This window comes from Ranitomeya variabilis, chromosome 2 (assembly GCF_051348905.1).
Source record: "Ranitomeya variabilis isolate aRanVar5 chromosome 2, aRanVar5.hap1, whole genome shotgun sequence".
Lineage (NCBI taxonomy): Eukaryota > Metazoa > Chordata > Amphibia > Anura > Dendrobatidae > Ranitomeya > Ranitomeya variabilis.
In genome coordinates, this window is record NC_135233.1 from 697,372,571 (window position 1) to 697,395,195 (window position 22,625).

At 44.2% G+C, this 22,625-nt stretch overlaps 1 protein-coding gene across 7 annotated transcripts in view; it reads right to left on the bottom strand.

The window, feature by feature from the left end:
• Window positions 1-2,591: 2,591 nt before the first annotated feature.
• The window catches only part of NCOA7 (nuclear receptor coactivator 7), a 248,863-nt gene continuing 228,829 nt past the window's right edge, over window positions 2,592-22,625 (bottom strand). For 6 of the 7 annotated variants that reach the window (XM_077289426.1, XM_077289424.1, XM_077289427.1 and 3 more), the window contains 5 exons: window positions 10,949-11,080; window positions 7,979-8,131; window positions 4,689-4,784; window positions 4,368-4,441; window positions 2,592-3,734 (listed from right to left, as the gene is read on the bottom strand). In XM_077289426.1, the coding sequence (XP_077145541.1) occupies window positions 3,599-3,734; window positions 4,368-4,441; window positions 4,689-4,784; window positions 7,979-8,131; window positions 10,949-11,080 (591 nt within the window). In that variant the 3' untranslated portion in view covers window positions 2,592-3,598. Of the gene's footprint in view, window positions 3,735-4,367; window positions 4,442-4,688; window positions 4,785-7,978; window positions 8,132-10,948; window positions 11,081-11,465; window positions 11,708-22,625 lie in introns of those variants that run through there. The other variant, XM_077289431.1, reaches the window with a different exon arrangement.

Genomic DNA, 22,625 nt, shown 5'->3' on the forward strand with positions numbered 1-22,625 from the left:
CATGTCAGTGTTCGTGGGAGCGCACGGATCACACGGACCCATTAAAGTCAATGGGTCCGTGTAAAACACGTACCGCACACGGATGCTGTCCGTGTGCCGTGCAGGAGACAGCGCTACAGTAAGCGCTGTCCCCCAGCTTGTGGTGCTGAAGCCGCCATTCATTTCTTCTCTCCAGCAGCGTTCGCTGGAGAGAAGGAATGAAAAATCATTGGTTTTTTTATTTTTTTTTCTGGTTAAAATCAAGTTCACCAGCAACCTCCCCCCTCCCACCCCCTGTGCGCCCGCCCGCTGGAAATAAAATACTCACCCAGCTCCCTCGATGCTTCCTCTCAGCGCCGCAGCTTGTCCTGTATGAGCGGTCACGTGGTGCCGCTCATTACAGTGATGAATATGCGGCTCCACCTCCCATAGGGGTGGAGCTGCATATTCATCACTAATGAGCGGTATCACGTGACCGCTCATACAGGAAGAAGCTGCAGCGCTGAGAGGAAGCATCGAGGGAGCTGGGTATTTTATTTCCAGCGGGCGGGCGCACAGGGGGTGGGAGGGGGTTGGTTGCCGGGAACTTCATTTTTTTTTTTTTTTCTGGTTAAAATCATTTTTCATTTCTTCTCCAGCGAACGCTGCTGGGAAGAAGGAATGAATTCCGGCTTCAGCACCAGATGCAGGGGACAGCGCTTATCTCTAGCGCTGTCTCCTGCACGGTCCGTGTGGTCCTCAGTGGGCACATGGCTACCGCACGTGTGCCACACTGATGTGCCACGTGAGCACACGGACAACTCCGGTACCGATTTTTCCGGTACTGGAATTATCTGGACGTGCGAGACTGGCCTAAATGATCTTTTAACTGGGAGGAGTCTTCGAACGGCAGGGCAGTCTTTTTTGCCACCTGAACATCTATTTTTGGGATGTGTTCCATTTAATTAATTCTTCATCCAGAGGAAACCTGTGTTTAAAGTCTGATGGGGTGGTTAGCTGTTTCTCTGGAAGTTCCCACTCCTGATTAGTCATATCAATGATACTCTTATGTACGGGAAAGCCAGTCTGTTTATCAGTATGTATGCCAAATAATTCATCCTGTATAGTCTGAGAAACGGGTTCCTCTTTTAGCCCCATAGTATTCCGCACCAGACACCAATTCTTCAATATGTTCATTAGAAAAAAAAACAAAAAAAAACAGGTATTTTCTGATTTCAGGAGTTTTATGAGGTAGGACATCTTCCCATTTAACTGAGGATGACGCATACGAGCCGTCAAAATTATTCCTGGATTTTTCTTTTCTTGAGAAGTGATGGACCAGGTGAGGGTGGTGGTGGCGGCGGGGGAGGGGCAAACGTGGCTAAAGAGGTTTGAACCTCCTGTCTAACCAAGGAACGTATCTCTTCAATTAGTGAAGGATGTGCAGCCCGGATTATTTTGTCCGTACAGGGTTGGCACAATTTTTTCTCCCATTTTAAGGGCAATTTTTCATTACATGTAGCGCATTTGCATTTAGTGGTGGATCTATGGACGGTGGATCTATGGACAGGCTTGTCTCCCTGAAACAAGAGAGGGAGCAGTATGAGAAGGTATTCTAAGACCCACCCTTAAATGGGACCCGTCCCTGCCACACTTACTGGGGCTTGGGGAGCGATGGGCTCTGCAGCTGCAGGGCAAGACGTATTCTCCATGCTAAGCAGGCTTACCTGAGAGACATCTTCTGCAGCTTTATGTAGAAAATAAAAGCTGCCCCAGCTGCATCAGTACAAAAATAAATCTGGCATAGCCACTATAAGCTGAAACCATGACATTTAGGCTATGTGCACATGTTGCGGATTTTGCTGCGAGTCCGCAGCAGTTTCCCATGAGTTTACAGTACAATGTAAACCTATGGGAAACCAAAAACAGTGCCCATGCTGCGGGAAAAAAAACACGTAGAAATGCAGCGGTTTACATTCCGCAGCATGTCAATTCTTTGTGCGGAATCCGCAGCGGTTTTACACCTGCTCCATAATAGAAAACCGCAGGTGTAAAACCACAGTGGAATCCACTGTAAGTCCTCTGTAAATCTGCAGGAAAAAACGCACAGAGGACCATTCTACGTGTGCACATACCCTAATGGGTCACTTCAGCAGCATACTGTCAAACGAAAAAAAAAAAAGGAATCTGTCGCAGGTTTTTGACATTTAACCTCAGAACACCATAATGTAGGAGCAGAGACAGATTCCAGTGACATGTCACTTTCTTAGCAGTTTGCTTTATTTTCAATACAAATTGTTTTTTTTCTAGCAGGAGATCATTGCTGCAGGACTCGATGTCACATGCCAGACAGTCCAGCTAGTCTGTAACCCCGCCCCCACCACTGATTGGCAGATTCATGTGTTCACTGTATTGTCAGTAAGCAATACATCCCTGGAGTCAGGCTCTGTCCCTACATCATGCTGATACCAGTTTTTTGTCAAAGGCTTAGTCACCTATAGATTCTCTTAAGTAGCTAGGGTTTGTGGTACAACTGCAATTTTTGAACCAATTGTGGCATCTAAAAATACTACATATATTTGCAATAAGTCTAAATTTCAAGCACTTACAATTATTGTGTACACAGATCATTTCAGTCTACATTTTTGGATATCCACTTTATTAAAAGAATTCGCTCAGCATTTCAGATACGATAAATGGTAAGCCATTACTCTAAAACAATCATATCAAGTACAGCAGAAACCACCCGCACAGGAGCAGATGCAACACTTTCCAGAGCAAATAAAATTTAGCTTTCTAAGAAGGAATAAAAAAAATAATAAAAAAAAAAAAATGCAGGAGACCAACTAAAAGTTACAAAAATAAAATAAGCAGCTTTCAGAAACGACCTGCGTTCCTCAATACAATACTCGTCCCTGCAATGAGAAAATCAACTGCCATATATATCGCATCTCTAAGCTTTCTGTCCACATTCTCTCGGCTAGGACAGATATAAATATAAAAAAAAATGGCAATGCCTGCTGCTCCAGATCATGCTCATATGCTTCTAAGAGAGCATTTCTCACCAACTATGATGGCACAACAGCAATGCACAGCGGCATGGATGGATGGAGCCCCACCAACCTCAGTACTTGCCTTATAATGGCTGCATCATAAATTGGTCACAGTAGTGTAAATATTTGTGAATAAGTACTAATTACATAAAATCCTTTAAAAAAAAAAAAAAAGTGTTGTGAATTAATGTCTAAAAACGTGCGATCAGCAATAAATAATCCGGACAGTGGTAACATCGTTCCCTTATGTGATGCTTGTCCTCCTCTTGGAGGTCGCACATTCCTGACACAGCATCTCCACTACTCTCTTTCGTGAATGAGTCATTTTGTCTTGCGTTGCCTCGATTCACCTGTGGAGGCTTAGGCATTAGCATTTCATACAAAGCTTCAATAACCAAATGTCCATTTCCTGCACAATCTGGTAAAGCAGTCATGAAGTGCTCCGAACGATTTTGCATTCTTTTTAAAAAACATGGGATTTCTCAGTGCAAACCTAGCAGGAATATTAGTCTATAAGCAGGTTTATTGGTCGCAGTGTCCGACGACTTCTCTGAAATGTACATCTTCTCGTATGGTCCAGCATCCATTTACTCAAAGGTCCACACTTCTAGATCTTGCACAATGAAGTCTTCCTTCTTGGACAAGATATCATTGTTAAATGTGCTACAGGTGTTACTGCGTCCATGATACAAGTCAGAGTCCAGCCACAGCCCAAAGCCGCCCCTAAAGAAAACAAGTATTAATGAACATGACACCAAATACTGTAAAGTAATGGTTATGAAACCTTCTCTAACTCTGGCTACCCATGAAGACAATTCCTGAATCTCTTCCTTTAAGAATCAGAAACCAATACACATTAGTTTAGCAAAAAATAAAGGGAAAGGAGAGTAGCAACTGGATCGTGTACCAAGAGTGAGGCAAGTGCAGTAAGTAACTACTTGTGGCTGCCATCACTAAAGTGGAGAGAAGACAGGCAACCGGGGAAAAAAAAGCGCCCATCAACGCTACCTATTATAGGGGCCAATGTGGCAGAATGGAGGGCATACAATCATTAATACAAGTGCAAGCCTCATTACAGTTTGTTTTCACGGGGGAGATGCGCTCCCAGAATTTATTTTTTTCCAAAAAAATGGCACACAAAACAGTTTGATAATCGGAACAAGTGTGGCAAAGTGAGCCAAAAAAAAAAAGTATAGTCCCTTTGGCTCCACAGAAGGTAGATCCCATAATGAAAACGTCAGACTACTCCTGCATTACTCGGATTTCCAGGAAATGGATCAGTTTATGGTGCCATTTTATGTAATACCAATAACTGAGGGTCTTTAAAAATACTCGGTAATAATTCTGGATACTAACCCTCCACCTCCAAGCTCCAAGGAAGTGGTATCTCCATTGATGAAGTAAGAGTTGTCTCCACTCCATTTGAACGCCTGCAACAAGAAATCATGTTAGAGAGAAGAACGACAGGTCTCGACACATTAATACCCATCTTTGCTTTATCGACCATCATCTATCCAGTTATTCATTCTAATTACAATTTACACAACAGCGCCATGGGCATTTATTCGGTTCGTAGTCCTCCAAGGTTTCCTTGTGAGTGTGGTTATAGTCAACCAGCGCAGGTTTGCATGTCCACTAAACAAACAAAAGGGATGTAGACAACAGAAAATCACTTACTTTAAAATCAGGGTTGAAGGTGAACAGGAACGTTTCCCCTGTGCCATAATAATGATCACTCAGCCTGAAAGGATGTGTTGCATAAGCCCCAAATACCTGGAAAAAATAAACAGATTTACACCAAACATTCTATACAGACACCAGTATACATGCTGGGGGAGAACCATAAACCTGCATAGATGTCAGCAGGGCAGAGTCATCCTCCATTTCATTTGGCTGCAGATTCCCAAATTATGACATGGTCAGGATCCCCCGTATTTCCAGCACAAGTAGGTGGTCACAACTATGAGATTTGCATACCTGAGGCCAAATGCTGACGAGATTCTCCTATGCTTTATTTAATAGACCAATGAGGGGACATGACTGCTTACTCACATTGGGAACAAAGGGGAATCCTGACAGTGTACACACTGCAATCTGTGCATGCAGATTACCGAATCGTGACAAAGACTGCTGAAAATTTGTCTTTAATCTGGAAAATCCCTTTAAATTACACAAAATGTGAAAGGTTTCCATAAGGACATGCACCACCAAGGTTCTACTTGGATTAGGAGACACCAAATTCCAGAATCACATTCAAAAATATTATCAACACGTATGGTAATCAACATACAACAGGCCAGAAAAAAAAAAAAAAAACGACGATGTCTACGAAGTCTAATGTCATTTGCCCTTTACTGTATACATTTTAGTATAATACACCTGAGTAGGTACCATAGTAAAAAGTTACACCAACACTGCAAGGCGTTACACGTGAAGAGAATTTCCAGTCTTGACTTCCATACTATATATCTTTGTGGGAGCTGTCCCCTTCCATGCCCACCTAAACGATACTTGATAGGCTACGTTCACATTAGCGTTGTGCGGCGCAGCGTCAGGCGCAGCCGCGGCGACGCATGCGTCATGCGCCCCTACATTTAACATGGGTGGCGCATGGACATGCGTTGTCTTGCGTTTTGTGACGCATGCGTCATTTTGGCGCAACTGTCAGGGCGCAAAGGACAATGCATGATGCAGTTTTTTCTGCGCCAAAAATCATGCAAAAAGTGAACGCATGCGTCACAAAACGCTGCGTTTTGCATGCGTTGCGTCGCCGAGCCGCACAACGCAAATGTGAACGTAGCCATAGTGGCAAGCTTGATTGTTTTTTGCTACTATCACACACAGTAAAAAATATAATAATATATATATATATATATATATATATATATATATATATATATATATATATATATATATATATATATATATATATATATATATATATATATATATATATATATATATATATATATACACACACACACACACACATACATATATATATATATACACTAGATGGCAGCCCGATTCTAAAGAATCGGGAGTCTAGAGTCCATATATACTTTATTTATTCAAATGTAAGAATAATTTGGTGGGCGGGGACCCTCGGCCTCCGATTTGGTTGGCGGGGCCCCACGGCCTCCGATTTGGTGGGCGGGGCCCCACGGCCTCCGATTTGGTGGGCGGGGCCCCACGGCCTCCGATTTGGTGGGCGGGGCCCCACGGCCTCCGATTTGGTGGGCGGGGCCCCACGGCCTCCGATTTGGTGGGCGGGGCCCCACGGCCTTCGATTTGGTGGGCAGGGCTCCTCGGCCTCCGATTTGGTTGGCGGGGCCCCTCGGCCTCCGATTTGGTGTGTGCTCTGCCTGGGGCCACTGTGCTCTGCCTGGGGCCCCATATGCTGCCTGGGGCCCCTGTGCTCTGCCTGGGGCCCCATATACTGCCTGGGGCCCCTGTGCTCTGCCTGGGGCCCCATATGCTGCCTGGGGCCCCTGTGCTCTGCCTGGGGCCCCATGTTCTGCCTGGGGCCCCATGTTCTGCCTGGGGCCCCATGTTCTGCCTGGGGCCCCTGTGCTCTGCCTGGGGCCCCATATGCTGCCTGGGGCCCCATATGCTGCCTGGGGCCACTGTGCTCTGCCTGGGGCCCCATAGGCTGCCTGGGGCCCCTGTGCTCTGCCTGGGGCCCCATATGCTGCCTGGGGCCCCTGTGCTCTGCCTGGGGCCACTGTGCTGTGCCTGGGGCCCTTGTGCTCTGCCTGGGGCCACTGTGCTGTGCCTGGGGCCCCATATGCTGCCTGGGTGTAGGACACTGGTGACGTCACTTATCTCCGGACATTAGCTCCGGACAAAGCCACGGAAGTTGGCACAAATTGCAGGAAGTAGTATTCTAGGCAATTATATATTAGATATATAATCTAATATCTATAGATATCTAATATCTATAGATATCTAATATCTAGATATCTATATATCTATATATCTATATACATATATACACATATATACATATACACACACACACATACACTAGATGGTGGCCCAATTCTAGCGCATCGGGTATTCTAGAATATGCATGTCCACGTAGTATATTGTCAGCTACATAGTACCGTATATTGCCCAGCGACGTAGTATACAGCAGAGCCACGTAGTATATTGCTAGTATATTGCCCAGCCATGTAGTATATTGCCCAGCCATGTAGTATATTGCCCAGCCATGTAGTATATTGCCCAGTGACGTAGTATATTGCCCAGTGACGTAGTATACAGCACAGAGGCACGTAGTATAAATAGCAGCGGTAACGGAGTGCGTTACCTGCGGCATAACACAGTCCGTTACCGCCGGCATTAACCCTGTGTGAGCGGAGGGGTGTATGCAGGCGCCAGGCAGTGAGTGCGGGGAGTAAGGAGCGGCCATTTTCTTCCGGACTGTGCGCGTCGCTGATTGGTCGCGGCAGCCATGACAGGCAGCTGGCGAGACCAATCAGCGAACGAATAACCGTGACAGACAGAAGGACAGACAGACGGAAGTGACCCTTAGACAATTATATAGTAGATTGGATTTGCATGAACACTGAATCTACCAAAGTAAAAATTTCAGATGCCCACAGCTACCACTAGGGGGAGCTTACTGCATTTTGATTTATTCATTGGACAGTGACTCCGATTAATAAAAATACAAAGCAGACAGTCATCATTTCAAAAGGCAATGTGCACCTTTAAAAAGGGTATAGCCATTATAAAAAAGGTAGCAATGCCACTTGGAAATTTTGATGGAAGTGGTAATTATATTTACAGATCCAGAACAGTGACTTACAGTTGATCACAAACTGAAGATTCATGATAACTAGCCATGTAAGCAAAAATCTAGAGACCATTTATGATCCAATCCCTTACCATCATGTCACTCACAAGTCTGACATCGCACAGCTCTTTCGCTAGAACATTACATACATGTGTCAGTCACATACCTGGTTGTCCATGTCTTTGATTACCAAGAGCACGGGACTGTCCAGAGAAAATAAGTTTCTGTACAAGGTCTTCAGGCTGGTTCCATGCTGCTGCGTGCTGTAAGCTAGGTGCCAAGGATACCCCTGAACCCTGGCAGGGAGTCTGTGGGCCAACTGTGTACAGACAAAACGCACTCTGCTTAGTCCAAATATAGTTTTGCAGTGAACAGTATTTATATAAAAAAAACCAAAAACAAACAAACTTAATGAAAAAAACACTAGTACTTTGGCAAAAGTGTGCTAAAGGACACCAACATCTGCCACATGCCTTAAGGCTTCATATTGACTTCACATGCAGTCGTTTCAAAGTCAAGTTCAGCAATACCTTTACATGGCCAGTCCCTTCATTGGTTATTGAGAAATCAGCATTTGAAAAGATGCAGATGAGGTTGTAGTTCTGAAGCCTCTGTCACTCCAGCTCTACTCCTCACCCAGCGCTGCCTCCTCCTACTCGACTGATTGCTCCTTTGGTTGAAGCCATAGTAAAGCAGCTGTCAGTTAAGCAGTTGGTGGTGGCGCTGGACATTGAATAGTGTTAGTGACAGCAGCTTGTCAAGACCCTCAATGTGCCAGAAGCACTTCGCCATCAGAAAGCGCTAGCTAGGTACAAGGTATTGCCAGACCCCTATTTGAAAGTGCTACATGAACATATAAATTGTCAGCAGGTATCCAGCCCACAAACTGATACCCTTTTAACCCCCTGAGGACGCGGTTATATTTGGACGCGAAACGCGCGTTGGGGTAGCGGACTAGGATCCGGACGGGACCTCTCGGATACATGGGTAATTAATCCCCTCATTTAACCTCACTTGGTATACTTTTCTGTACATAGGCATGTGGTGATTTTACTAGCATTACTGATAAGCTTATGATTTTGAATTAAATCACCATATGCCTATGACACTAATATTAATGTGTTGGTAGCATGTGTACTGTCCATTTGGCAACACTTGTTAGCATTTGTTACGTTTTTTACCGTCCTGGTCTGTGATCCTGGGTCATTGTTTGTACCTATGGATGTAGTCACAAGTTTTCTGAAATTGTCTATTATATGGTAATATTTTATACTTCTAATGTGAAAATTAGATTTTTTGGATTTTCAATAAAATTACATGAGTTTGTTAACCCTTTGGCTATTTTTTTGACTTGTGGTTCTCCTGTGTAATAGTAATGGTATGGTAGCTGCAGTTTTAAAAATCTAAAAAAAAAATAAAAATAAATAATTTAAGAAGCATAAACATAAGTGCGTATTGCAATTTAATCCACTGAGAAATGGGCAAAGAAATGTCCTACAAGGATAATTGTGGTTGACCTAGAATCTACCTGAAGGGCTGAAAACAGTGGCCTACGGGGGGGGGCGCATCCTGCCCTCCCCAGCCTGTCTGCCGCCTCGACCTGCATCCTCGAGATGCAGGCAGCAGTGAATGCACTACTGGAGGAGGGGCCACCTGCCCCTTCTTCCACCAATCAGCATCTGAGCCATCTGACGTTTTATTGTGTCAGCTGTGCACTGCGGAGAGTCAGGGCGCCAGAGAGCAGAGGCACTGGCAGAGCGCCAGGGGAATGGGAACGAAGTGAGCATGTGGTGTTTTTTTCTTCTTGTGTATGGAATGTTTGGCTGAACATGGGGAAGCTGTGTGGGGGCTCTCATGCTGGACATGGGGGAACTGTGTGGGGAGGCAGTGTCTGGTGTCTTGCTGGATGTGGGGCAGTGTCATGCTGGATGCAGGGAGGCCGTGAGCGTGTTCGTGTGAGTGTGTGGGAGAAGTCTCGTGCTGGACGCGGGGAGGCAGTGTGTGTGGGAGGTCTCGTGCTGGACGCGGGGAGGCAGTGTGTGTGGGAGGTCTCGTGCTGGACGCGGGGAGGCAGTGTGTGTGGGAGGTCTCGTGCTGGACGCGGGGAGGCAGTGTGTGTGGGAGGTCTCGTGCTGGACGCGGGGAGGCAGTGTGTGTGGGAGGTCTCGTGCTGGACGCGGGGAGGCAGTGTGTGGGAGGTCTCGTGCTGGACGCGGGGAGGCAGTGTGTGTGGGAGGTCTCGTGCTGGACGCGGGGAGGCAGTGTGTGTGGGAGGTCTCGTGCTGGACGCGGGGAGGCAGTGTGTGTGGGAGGTCTCGTGCTGGACGCGGGGAGGCAGTGTGTGTGGGAGGTAGTGTGTGTGGGAGGTCTCGTGCTGGACGCGGGGAGGCAGTGTGTGTGGGAGGTCTCGTGCTGGACGCGGGGAGGCAGTGTGTGTGGGAGGTCTCGTGCTGGACGCGGGGAGGCAGTGTGTGTGGGAGGCAGTGTGTGTGGGAGGTCTCGTGCTGGACGCGGGGAGGCAGTGTGTGTGGGAGGTCTCGTGCTGGACGCGGGGAGGCAGTGTGTGTGGGAGGTCTCGTGCTGGACGCGGGGAGGCAGTGTGTGTGGGAGGTCTCGTGCTGGACGCAGGGAGGCAGTGTGTGGGAGGTCTCGTGCTGGACGCGGGGACTTTTACAGTATATAGAAGGGGCTGTGTGCAGGCTCTTATGTATATAGAAGTGACTGTGCGTGGGCTCAAACGTTATATAGGAGGATGTTCGCATAACTTATGCTACGCAATATTACAATATGATTATTAAATAATTATATTACTTAATGTTATTAACATTGAGCAGAATTACAGCCTATTTGTTCGGCCCTCCACAACAGTCACACTCTCTCATGTGGCCCCTTGGGAAAATTAATTGCCCACCCCTGACCTAGATAATCCCAGAGATCTGTTAAATATAGAAAACATCAAAAATATACGATTTACATATGACGTCTAGTATAGCCATCAGGTTTTCACATGGACCAAGAAAGAAAACCGGAACAGAATTTCAGATGCAAATTTAGTCACTGCAAGTGACAAGATTTCCGTAACATTACAATATACTTCATAATAGATTTAGTCAGTATCCAATTCTATGGGTTTTACCTTCTCAATGTGAGTTTCATCCAGCAAACTGCTTTTCTGTTTCAAATCGGGTAGATAATCTTCGAGTGCCTCCTCTTCCTCATCATCACTGCAGGCACTTTTCCTACGCTTTGCCTCTTCTACAGTGATGATCTATGAAAAACAGAAGATGTTTTTTTTTCCAGCTCCTCAAATTACATCCTATTTAACTGAGTAAACACAGTTTGAGAAAGGAAATAAAGATGCAAAGCCTCAACCGCACGGCCCTTGTGGTACCCTTACAAGTGATAGTCACATGTGATGCATGAGGTGAATCAGATCTGCAACTGTCAAACCATCAATGAAATTCATGTTTCGAGATGTCTACACAAGTTCACTATAGCTATGCGGTGAACTTTGACAATCTACTCGTTTGTCAAGCTATGGTAAATAACCCTATTAAAACGCACACAATTAAGTCGTTAAGTTCCATAATGCATTAAAGATCCTGAAGTGTGCCATAATAAGCAGACAAACTGCCTGTTAAAAAATGCTCTACCTGTACATAAGGTTCTTGCACTCCATTTGCAATGTAGAGGATTTTGACGTTGAGGGTTTTGCTAGGACTTCTCATTTTAGCTGCTGGAGAGATCTTTGAAAACCTGCAGCCACGTGGGACTTTTATATGCTCCTCAAGCATGGAGCAGAAGTAGAAACCCACAATGGGGTTTCACTTTAGCTATATACCAGTAAGTTTCTATTTCCTGCTCAGAAGGAGGGGTTGTGAACATGAAGCAGCTTGCCTCCATCAATGCTTGTGTAAAGGAATTTGAACAAGTGCCGATATGGTTGTGTTACACAATGTTTAATAAGTTATAGCAAAAGTTCCATTAGATCTGGCAGTGGATCCTCTTGTCTTGGTCTTCAAACTACATTTAATAGTCATCTCCAATTGAATGTAAAACAAAGAAACAGCAGAATGAATGCAAAGGTAAAATCTAGCCACTGAAGAATGTACCTTCTCTTTTCAATGCAGACATGTCAACAATCCACACCAACAATAACCAGAAAGGAAACCTAGAATCTGATACTTCCCCAAATCCCAAAACCTATGTACAATCAAAAGATGGTACATGGCACCAGCCACTATACCTTGAAAAAATGTGAAATAAGTGCAAAATTATAACAGATTTTGCAGTGTGTCTTTATTTGCATTTTAGTTTAGGTCCCTAAATTTTAGAAGAAAAAAAAATAAAACCCTACAAAAACAAGGTGTTCCATTCCCCGTAAATTATTACCTATTCACAGTAAGCCAATTGCTCGGTGTCTGAACACTGGGACCCCAACGATCCAGAAAGTAGGACTTATTGTAAATGCCATAATGGTGGAGAATTCACTGTTATATTCTTATTTTCTACTGGACTGGATAGCCATGTACAGCACTGCACCAACTACGACAGCACAAACAATCATTGAATGCATGCATGCATGCTCGTTCATGAGTAGGGACAACCCCTTTAAAACAGGTGATTTTTTTTTTTTTTTAAATAGTTTCATAGCCATTTTTGTTATTGAGCCAAATGCAGAGAGGAAGCAAGAAGAAATGGGGATATATAAAAGAAAATTATTTTATTTGCTTGCTGCATCTACTTTTGGCTGATAAAAAAAAACTCACTAAATTCCAATTTCATTTTCTCCTAAAAAGAGAAAAAACCTCACTGTAGAACCTCCTTTAGGCCATGTTCACACGTTGCGTTTTTGCTTTGCGCTTCCACCACAGAAACATGAATGAACATTGCAAGGTGTGAAGCCAGTTTTGGAAAAAAAAAAAAAAAAAAGGCAATTGGAAAAATATTTTTCCACTAAATTTGATCAGTCTGGGAAAAAAAAAATATATTTTTTATACATGAATATTTAAATTACAAATTTAATAGAAGGGAGTCTTAGCCTTGAATTGGTTGGGAACAGTTTTGCCAAGACATTGGCAATGCATCGAGTTGCAGGACACCTTTCACACTTTGACTATAAACATAAGGGTGAATGACCTCGGGGAAATCAAAACATCCAACACCGCGGAGACACCATCACGTGTTTCTCAACGCAGTGATCCAGAACACTGCCCCCATCCCTAATGGGAAATATGCAAATGGATGTAGAAAAGCCGCACTTTCACACTTTGGTCAGCCTTTGAGTTGGTCAGGGATTGTTCAATTTTACACCTTGGTTAGCCAGTGTTTTCTTTAGCAGCTGCCACACTGGGGGGGGGGAAGTTTCACATACTCCTTCCTGTGCCTGATTTCCACCCCACCCCCCCACCCACACTAAAAATGCAGCAGAACCTGATACTTGCGATTTTTTTGCGTTTTTTTGGAATACTCATTGCTTTCTATGGGTGTAAAGACACTGCATTAATGCTAAAAGTAGTGACATGCTTTTTTTCAAAACTACACTAGTTTTCCAATTCATTCAGGAAATAAAAAAGTACGCATCAGATTTCTGAAGTCTCAAAAGCTGCGTTTTGCAGTACTAGCAAAATCTAAGCTGCATAAAAAACAAAACAAAAAACAAAAAAACCACACTGAACTTTGCCTTAGCTTTCATAATTACGTCAGTTTTCCACATGTGAATTACATCCGTGCTCATGGATAGAACACGTGTACCCTTTAGTCTATAGAACAGTTCACACATCAAGTGTCAAATCAGCCTCACAAGTCAATGGTTCTATGAAAATCACTGACAGCAAAAACCATCCAGGTACCTTTTTCTTTTTTCTTTTTTTTTTTCTTAGATCCCCGCTTAAGTGAAGTCTTAAGAGAGAAGAGAAAAAAAAAAAAACTAAAAAAAAAAAACGCAGTTTTTTTCTGAAGCATCGGCTTGTGTCTCGTCATTTTATCAGTGGCTTTGCCACCGGCATCTTTATTCTTTGTCTATTAAACAGTGGTTGCTTTCAAGTGGAAGCCCTGAAGAATGGTCAAGTCAGTTCTTTTAGCCACTTTATGGCTTTCAAAGCCTGAAACTGTTAAAGCCATAAAGTCAGAACATGTGCAAAACAATGTCAAAACAACTTGCTGTGCACCTTTTTAATGTTTATTCCAAGCGTTTTTTCAGACTGATTCAAAGCTGCCTACAATACATCATGTGCACCTACCCTTACTAAACATGAATAGGTTCTCTTCCTGTACTGGTTAGTGCAGCCTTCTTCACAGGCTGCGCAGCTCTTTCCTCAAAATGGCTGTTAATAAATGGATCAGACTACCATTTTGAGAATATGTATTATGCAGTCTGATAAAAGCTGCACAGAGAAGGAAGCAATGCACATACATTATATATTATATATACACTGCTCAAAACAAAAGGGAACACCAAAATCCCACATCCTAGATATCACTGAATGAAATATTGTAAATCTTTATTCATTACATAGTGGAATGTGTTGAGAACAATAAAACCTAAAAATTATCAACGTAAATCATAACTAATATCCCACGGGGGTCTGGAGTTGGAATGAGGCTCAAAATCAAAGTGGAAAATGAAGTTACAGACTGATACAACTTAAGTGGAAATGCCTCAAGACAAGGAAATGATGCTCAGTTGTGTGTTTATTGCCTCCATGTGTCTGTATGACCTCCCTACAACGGCCTGGGCATGCTCCTGATGAGGCGGTGGATGGTCTCCTTAGGGATCTCCTCCCAGACCTGGACTAAAGCATTCGCCAACTCCTGGACAGTCTGTGGTGCAGTGTGACGTTGGTGGATGGTGCGAGACAAGATGTCCCAGATGTGTTCAATCGGATTCAGGTCTGGGGAACGGGCCAGTCCATAGCTTCAATGCCTTCATCTTGCAGGATCTGCTGACACACTCCAGCCACATGAGGTCTGGCATTGTCCTGCATTAGGAGGAACCCAGGGCCAACTGCCCCAGCATATCGTCTCACAAGGGGTCTGAGGATCTCATCACTGTACCTAATGGCAATCAGGCTACCTCTGGTGAGCACATGGAGGTCTGTGCGGCCCTCCATAGAAATGCCAACCCACACCATTACTGACCCACTCCCAAACCAGTCATGCTGAAGGATGTTGCAGGCAGCAGATCGCTCTCCATGGTGACTCCATACTCTGTCACGTCTGTCACATGTGCTCAGTGTGAACCTGCTTTCATTTGTGAAGAGCATAGGGCTCCAGTGGCGAATTTGCCAATCCTGGTGTTCTGTGGCAAATGCCAAGCATCCTGCACGGTGTGGGGCTGTGAGCACAACCCCATCTGTGGATGTCAGGCACTAAGACCATCCTCATGGAGTCTGTTTCTAACAGTTTGTGTAGACATGCACATTTGTGGCCTGCTGGAGGTCATTTTGCAGGGCTCTGGCAGAGCTCCCCCTGTTCCTCCTTGCACAAAAGCCTGAGGTATCGGTCCTGCTGCTGAGTTGTTGCCCTCCTACAGCCCCCTCCACATCTCCTGGTGTACTGGCCTGTGTCCTGGTAGCACATCCAGCCCCTGGACACTACGCTGACAGACACAGCAAACCTTCTTGCCACAGCTTGCATTGATGTGCCATCCTGGATAAGCTGCACTACCTGAGCCACTTGTGTGGATTGCATAGTCAGTCTCATGCCACCACAAAAGTGTGAAAGCACAACCAATATCCAAGAGTCACCACATCTCGGTACCAATGCTTTCTGGCTGATATTTTGGTCTGTAGTCCCCACCTGCAGAACCACTCCTTTATTGAGTGTGTCTTGATAATTGCCAATAATTTCCATTTGTTGTCTATTCCATTTGCACAACAGCATGTGAAATTGATTGTCAAACAGTGTTGCTTCCTAAGTGGACAGTTTGATTTCACAGAAGTTTGATTTACTTGGGAGTTATATTCTGTTTAAGTGTTCCTTTTATTTTTTTGAGCAGAGTATATATACCTGAAATACTTGTAAATGCCACACGGTAGTCTCCCAGAAACATTTGTTGAAATATAGATAAAATAGACAACCTCTTCATGTGAGCTTCATAAAGGTGCAATCCCTTAAGGCCGTCTAGGCTTAAAATGAAGTCATGGAGTAACTGTAGACTTCGGAATCCTAGAAGAGCGTGTTGCACGCGCAGTCAGAATTTTCTAGTATTGTCAATGCAAGCAGGCAGTTACCTGTCAGCAGGATTTTGCCAAGTAAACTACAGGCATTGTCAAGTTGGCGCTGTTACACTTATTAAAATGATACGTGGAGTGAAGAAATCTGTCTTGCAGTTCTTGTGTATTCAGAGTTAGGCTGCCGTCAAACTAGCAGTATTTGGTCAGTATTTTACATCAGTATTTGTAAGCCAAAACCGGGAGTGGAACAATTAGAGGAAAAGTATAATAGAAACATATGCACCACTTCTGCATAACCCACTCCTGGTTTTGGCTTGCAAATACTGATGTAAAATACTGACCTAAGGCTGCCGTCACACTAGCAGTATTTGAAGTTCAGTTAATGAGATGCCCGTGCTCCAGGGAGGAACTGTAGGCAGAGTTCTCTTCCTGCTCTAAAGGTACCTTCACACTAAACGACTTTGTAACGATATCGCTAGCGATCCGTGACGTTGCAGCGTCCTGGCTAGCGATATCGTTTAGTTTGACATGCAGCAGCGATCAGGATCCTGCTGTGATGTCGCTGGTCGCTGAATAAAGTTCAGAACTTTATTTGGTCGTCCGATCGCCGTGTATCGTTGTGTTTGACAGCAAAAGCAACGATACCAGCGATATTTTACACTGGTAACCAGGGTAAACATCGGGTTACTAAGCGCAGGGCCGCGCTTAGTAACCCGATGTTTACCCTGGTTACCAGCGTAAAATGTAAAAAAAACAAACAGTACATACTTACATGCGTCCCCCGGCGTCCGCTTCCCACACTGACTGAGCGCCGCAAAGTGAAAGTAAAAGTACAGCACAGCGGTGACGTCACCGCTGTGCCCTGCTACTGCCGGCGCTCACAGTGCAGGAAGCGGACGCCGGGGGACGCATGTAAGTATGTACTGTTTGTTTTTTTTTACATTTTACGCTGGTAACCAGGGTAAACATCGGGTTACTAAGCGCGGCCCTGCGCTTAGCAACCCGATGTTTACCCTGGTTACCCGGGGACCTCGGCATCGTTGGTCGCTGGAGAGCGGTCTGTGTGACAGCTCTCCAGCGACCAAATAGCGACGCTGCAGCGATCGGCATCGTTGTCGCTATCGCTGCAGTGTCGCTTCGTGTGAAGGTACCTTAAGACAGAAAACAAGGAAAGACCTGCCCACAGTCCCACCCCGAACCATAAACAGTCTGTCTTTATGATAAGGAACAGACTTCTAACACTGATTACACAAGAACGACAAAACTGATTTCTTCACCTCAGGTATCATTTTAATTAGTTTAAGGCTATGTGCACACGTTCAGGATGTCTTGCAGAAATTTCCTGAGCAAAACCAGACGTTTTCTGCAAGAAATTTGCATGCGTTTTCGTGTTTTTTTTCCCGGAGCTTCCCAATGCATTAAATAGCGGGAAAAACGCGAAAAATCCGCAAAATTAATGAACATGCGTTTTTTACCGCAATGCATTTTTTCCGCGGAAAAAACGCATCATGTGCACAAAAATTGCGGAATGCATAATGTATGCATTTATGCGTTTTTATAGCGAAAAAAATGCGAAAAATACGTAATGTGTGCACACAGCCTAACAGTGGCAACATGACTGTCCGTAGCGTACTTCGCAAAATCCTGCTGACAGGTTCGCTTTAGGGCTAAGTTCACAAAGCAGTTTTTTTTGTTTGTTTGTTTTTTTAGTAAAGCTTTTTATGACAATTAAAAGTGGCTCTTTACAGTACCAGCCAAAATCTTGTTGTGAGGCATCAGAAAAATCGCATTCATACGCTTGTTTTTTTCCTCAATTGACTGCATTTGAGAGTAGCTTTTTTGTTTTTTTAAGTCTGCAGCATGTCAGTTCAATTATTGAATTTGCATCTTTTTTTCACTCAAAGCAAGCAAGTGAAAAGTGCAGCAAACCCCCAACAAAAATACTGAAACATTTTTTTGGAGAAGAAAATTATTAAACACATGTACAGTACTTAAGATAAAGCACGGACTTAACCCCACACCTTAAAATACACTGCAAAGACTCAACAAAAATTGTGTTAATATAGCCAAATATTGATTTGTCCTCTCACTATTAAGCCAGCTATACAATGCCAGATAGAAATAAATAAATACCCCTATCAGTTTTTGTTGACATTTTGTAACTACCTGATTCGGTTAATCTGCTAGTTACAAGTGTAAACACTAATACAAAATTGGCTGATCTAAATTAAAGTCTAATATCATAAATTAATAATACTGTATTGTTCCTACAGCATACAAAGGCTGTTCCAGCCAGCTCATCACTGTGTCAACATTAATAAAACTGGTTTAAATCAACAGATACGGTGACAATAGAAGACGAACCGCTCACCATCAGCTCTTATTCAATGCCATTATCTGGTACGCCTTCATCAAGTGCACAAGAAACCTGTCAGCCAGCAGGAACAAATTCAATGTAATCCAGCACTTTTAAAAAAAAAAAGCAAAAAAAAAAAAAGCATTAAGCTACTTACTGGTAGCGGCATTTTTCGGAGGCCCATGACAGCACTACGAGAGAGGGGATCCGCCCTTCAGGAACAGGAAACCTACAGATACAAAAGGGTGGCACCTCTCCCATGCATCAGTTGTATTTCAGAGCCTGAGAGGACTACCGCGGTTAGTGGCACACAAATATACATTATATACAGTTTAAACTCAAGAAGAAACATATTACAACATAGCTAGACACCACACATGAGATCTATGTATCCCATAAAAATATATATATACAGACTTTAGGAAGTGCAAACCCCCACATGAATAGGGAGGGAACTAAGGGTGCTGTCATGGGCCTCCGAAAAATGCCGCTACCAGTAAGTAGCTTAATGCTTTATTCGGACTCCCATGACAGCACTACGAGAGATTTACAGAGATGTAAGCTACCCTAGGGAGGGATTATAGTTTGCAGCACCCTTAACCCGAAGGTGAGATCAGAAGAGTACCCCAAATCCAACCGAACGTGCTTAAAAAAGGTGGAAGGGGATGACCATGTGGCCGCCTTACATATTTGTTCCACTGATCCTTCAGATCTTTCCGCCCAGGATGATGCCATGGCTCGGGTGGAATGAGCCTTCAAATTCTGCGGAGCCGGACCCCCACCTGCTGTGTAAGCCAGAGAGATAACCTCCCTAATCCATTTAGCTAGAGAATACTTGGATACTCTACACCCCTTCCTCGGACCTTGGAAGGAAAGAAGCAGTGCATTATCTTTCTTCCAACTATAGGTGACTGAGATATACTGCAAAAGAGATCTCCTAACATCTAACGTATGGAGCTCATGTTCTTTAGGATTAGAAGGATTAGGAATAAAGGCTGGCAAGACTATCTCCTGTGATCTATGAAATCGTGTCGCTACCTTCAGTAGGTATGCTGGATCAGGTTTAAGGACCACTCTGTCTGATAAAAATTCTGTGTATGGAGGAAGTCTAGAAAGCGCCTGGATATCCCCTATCCTGCGAGCAGCGGTTATGGCAACTAGAAAAGCTGTCTTAGGCCATGTTCACACTTTGCGGTTTTTACCACGGAACTGCGGCGATTTTGATGCTGCGGGTCCGCAGCAATTTCCATAGCGTTTCCATTTACATGTAAACCCTATGGAAACCGCAAACCGCTGTGCACATGCTGCAGGAAAAACCGCGCAGAAACGCAGCGGTTTAAAACCCGCAGCATGTCACTTCTTTGTGCAGAATCGCTGCGATTCTGCACACATAGGAATGCATTGAACCGCTTACTTCACGCATGGGGCTGTGCCCACGTTGCGGGAAGTAAGCGGTTAATGTGCGGGTGGTACCCGGGGTGGAGGAGAGGAGACTCTCCTCCAGGCCCTGGGAACCATATATGGGGTAAAAAAAAGAATAAAAAAAAAAAAAATCATGTTATACTCGCCTCTCAGCGCTGCACGCGGCCGGCCGGTCAGAGTTGCTGTGCGAACAGGACCTGTGGTGACGTCGCGGTCACATGACCGTGATGACGCCCGGGTCACATGACCATGACGTCACGAAGGTCCTTCTCGGCACAGCATCTTTGGAACCGGAGCGCCGCGTGCAGCGCCGAGGAGATCCGAACATCGGAGGGTGAGTATAACCAATTTTTATTATTTTTAACATTACTAGTGATGCTGCATATTGCTGCATATGCAGCATCAATAGTATAGGAGTAATCCCGCAGCGGAAATCGCAAAACAAACCGCGATAAATCTGCAGGGATAACCGCAGCGGTTTTGCCCTGCAGATTTATCAATTCCGCTGCGGGAGAACCAGCAGAGGGACGCCGCACAGTGTGAACATGGCCTTAAGGGTCAACATTTTAATTGACGCATCCTGAAGGGGTTCAAAGGGGGGGTTTTGTTAAAGATGACAGAACGGTTCCGTGGGATCTAAACTTGGTTCTGTCTTTATGAATTGGTCTAGATCTATTAACCGCTTTAATAAATCTGGCTATCCAATAGTTAGCTATATTACAGGAAAATAGGGCACCCAGGGCTGAAATCTGCACTTTTAGGGTACGAGTAGAGAGTTTTAACTCAAACCCCTTCTGCAGAAACTCTAAAATTTGATGAATCGGTACCCCTTCTTGGATATCAAATTTTGAACAGGCTAAGAATTTTCTCCAGGTTCTAGAGTAGATTCTTGTAGTTATTCGCTTTCTACTCTTTAGGAGTGTTTCTACCAAGTTTGGAGAAAAACCTCTATCTACCAACAGTGACCGTTCAAATTCCAAGCCGTTAAATGGAGCGGTGTCACTTGTGGATGGAAGATCGGCCCTTGAGAAAGTAAGTTCGGGACCTCTGGTAGTACCCAGGGAGCCGATACGGACATCGTCCTGAGCGAGGCAAACCATGTTCTTCTGGGCCAAAAGGGGACAATTAGGATGACCTTTGCTCTATCTTCCCTGATTTTCCTCACCACTAGAGGTAACAGGTTCAACGGTGGGAACGCATAGGCCAGTGGGAAATCCCATTTTATTAGGAAGGCATCCACTGCCAGGGGATTCTCCCTGGGATTTAAAGAGCAAAAATTTTTTACTTTGTTGCTTTTGGTGGCAAACAGATCCACCACTGGCTGACCCCATCTGTGGACAATACGATTGAAAACGTCCTCGTTGAGACACCATTCTCCTTGCTTTAGTATATTTCGGCTGAGGAAATCTGCTGTCATATTTTCCTTTCCTTTGATGTGAAGAGCCGTGAGAGCGAAAATTTGACTCGGCTATCCGGAACAAGCGATCCGTGATCTGCATTAATGTTTCGGAATGTGTTCCCCCTTGGCGGTTTATATAAGCAACTGCGACTCTGTTGTCCGATAAGATTCTGACGTGCTGGTCCTGCAGATACATGAGGAATTTTTTAACAGCTAATTCAACCGCCAATAATTCTCTTTGGTTGGACGAGAATGTTGTGAAGGGTTCCCACTGACCCTGGACCACCATGTCTCCCATATAAGCTCCCCACCCTGAAGAGCTGGCATCCGCGGTTATTACTCGGGTAACATTTACTATCCAGGGTACACCTGCTGATAAATTTTGTTTATCTAGCCACCATCTAAGGGACTCTAATGTTATTGACCCCAACGTTAATTTTTCATTTAAAGTGCCCCTTAAAACTCTGTCATAGAATAAGACTTTTTGTAGGGTTCTGGTATGGAACGGAGCCCATTTAACTGCTGGTATGCATGATGTGAGCAAGCCTAGTAAGGACATTGCTTGTCGAAGGGTCATGGAGGGTGTATTAATCGTTCTTGACACTTGATTCTGAATCTGTTCTAATTTCTCTATAGGGAGAAGACACTTGAGTTTTTGAATTCAATAATAACCCCAGGAATTTTTGAACATTAAGGGGCTGTAATTTAGATTTTTTGAAGTTTATGACCCAACCTAGGTGTTCTAATTTAGTTTTAGTAATTTCCCATTGTGATAGGCAATGATCTACCGAATTTCCTACAATGAGGAAATCATCTAAGTAAGGGATTATAAGGATGTTTGATTCCCTTAGGTATGCCATGACTTCAGCAATTATTTTCGTGAACACCCTAGGGGCAGAAGTTATCCCAAAGGGAAGTGCTCTAAACTGAAAGTGTCGACTCGTTCCACCCATTAATACTGCTACCCTCAGGTATTGCTGGTAACTTGCATGAATAGGCACATGATAGTAGGCATCTTTTAAATCCACTACTATCATGAAACAGTTATCAAAAAGCATTTTTACTGCCGAATTAATGGATTCCATTTTAAAGGTATGTTTTACCAAGAATTTATTGAGACTTAAGATTTATAATAGTTCTATAAGTCTTATCAGGCTTTTGAATTAGGAATAGGGGAGAGTAAAAACCTTTCCCTTCCTGAGAATGCGGAACGTCTACTAGGACGTTTTTAGAGCACAGAGTCATTACTTCCTCTTCCAACGCAGATTGTTCAGTGGGAGATGAACGCAAGGGGGTTAACTTGAATTTCTCTCGTGGAATATGAATAAACTCGAGTTTAAGTCCTTGAGATATAGTGTTTTTTATCCTAACACTGTTTGTGATTGTTGACCATTCTGCAGAAAAATGTAACAATCTCCCCCCTACGGGGATTGCTAGTCATTGATCCTGTTTCTTCCTT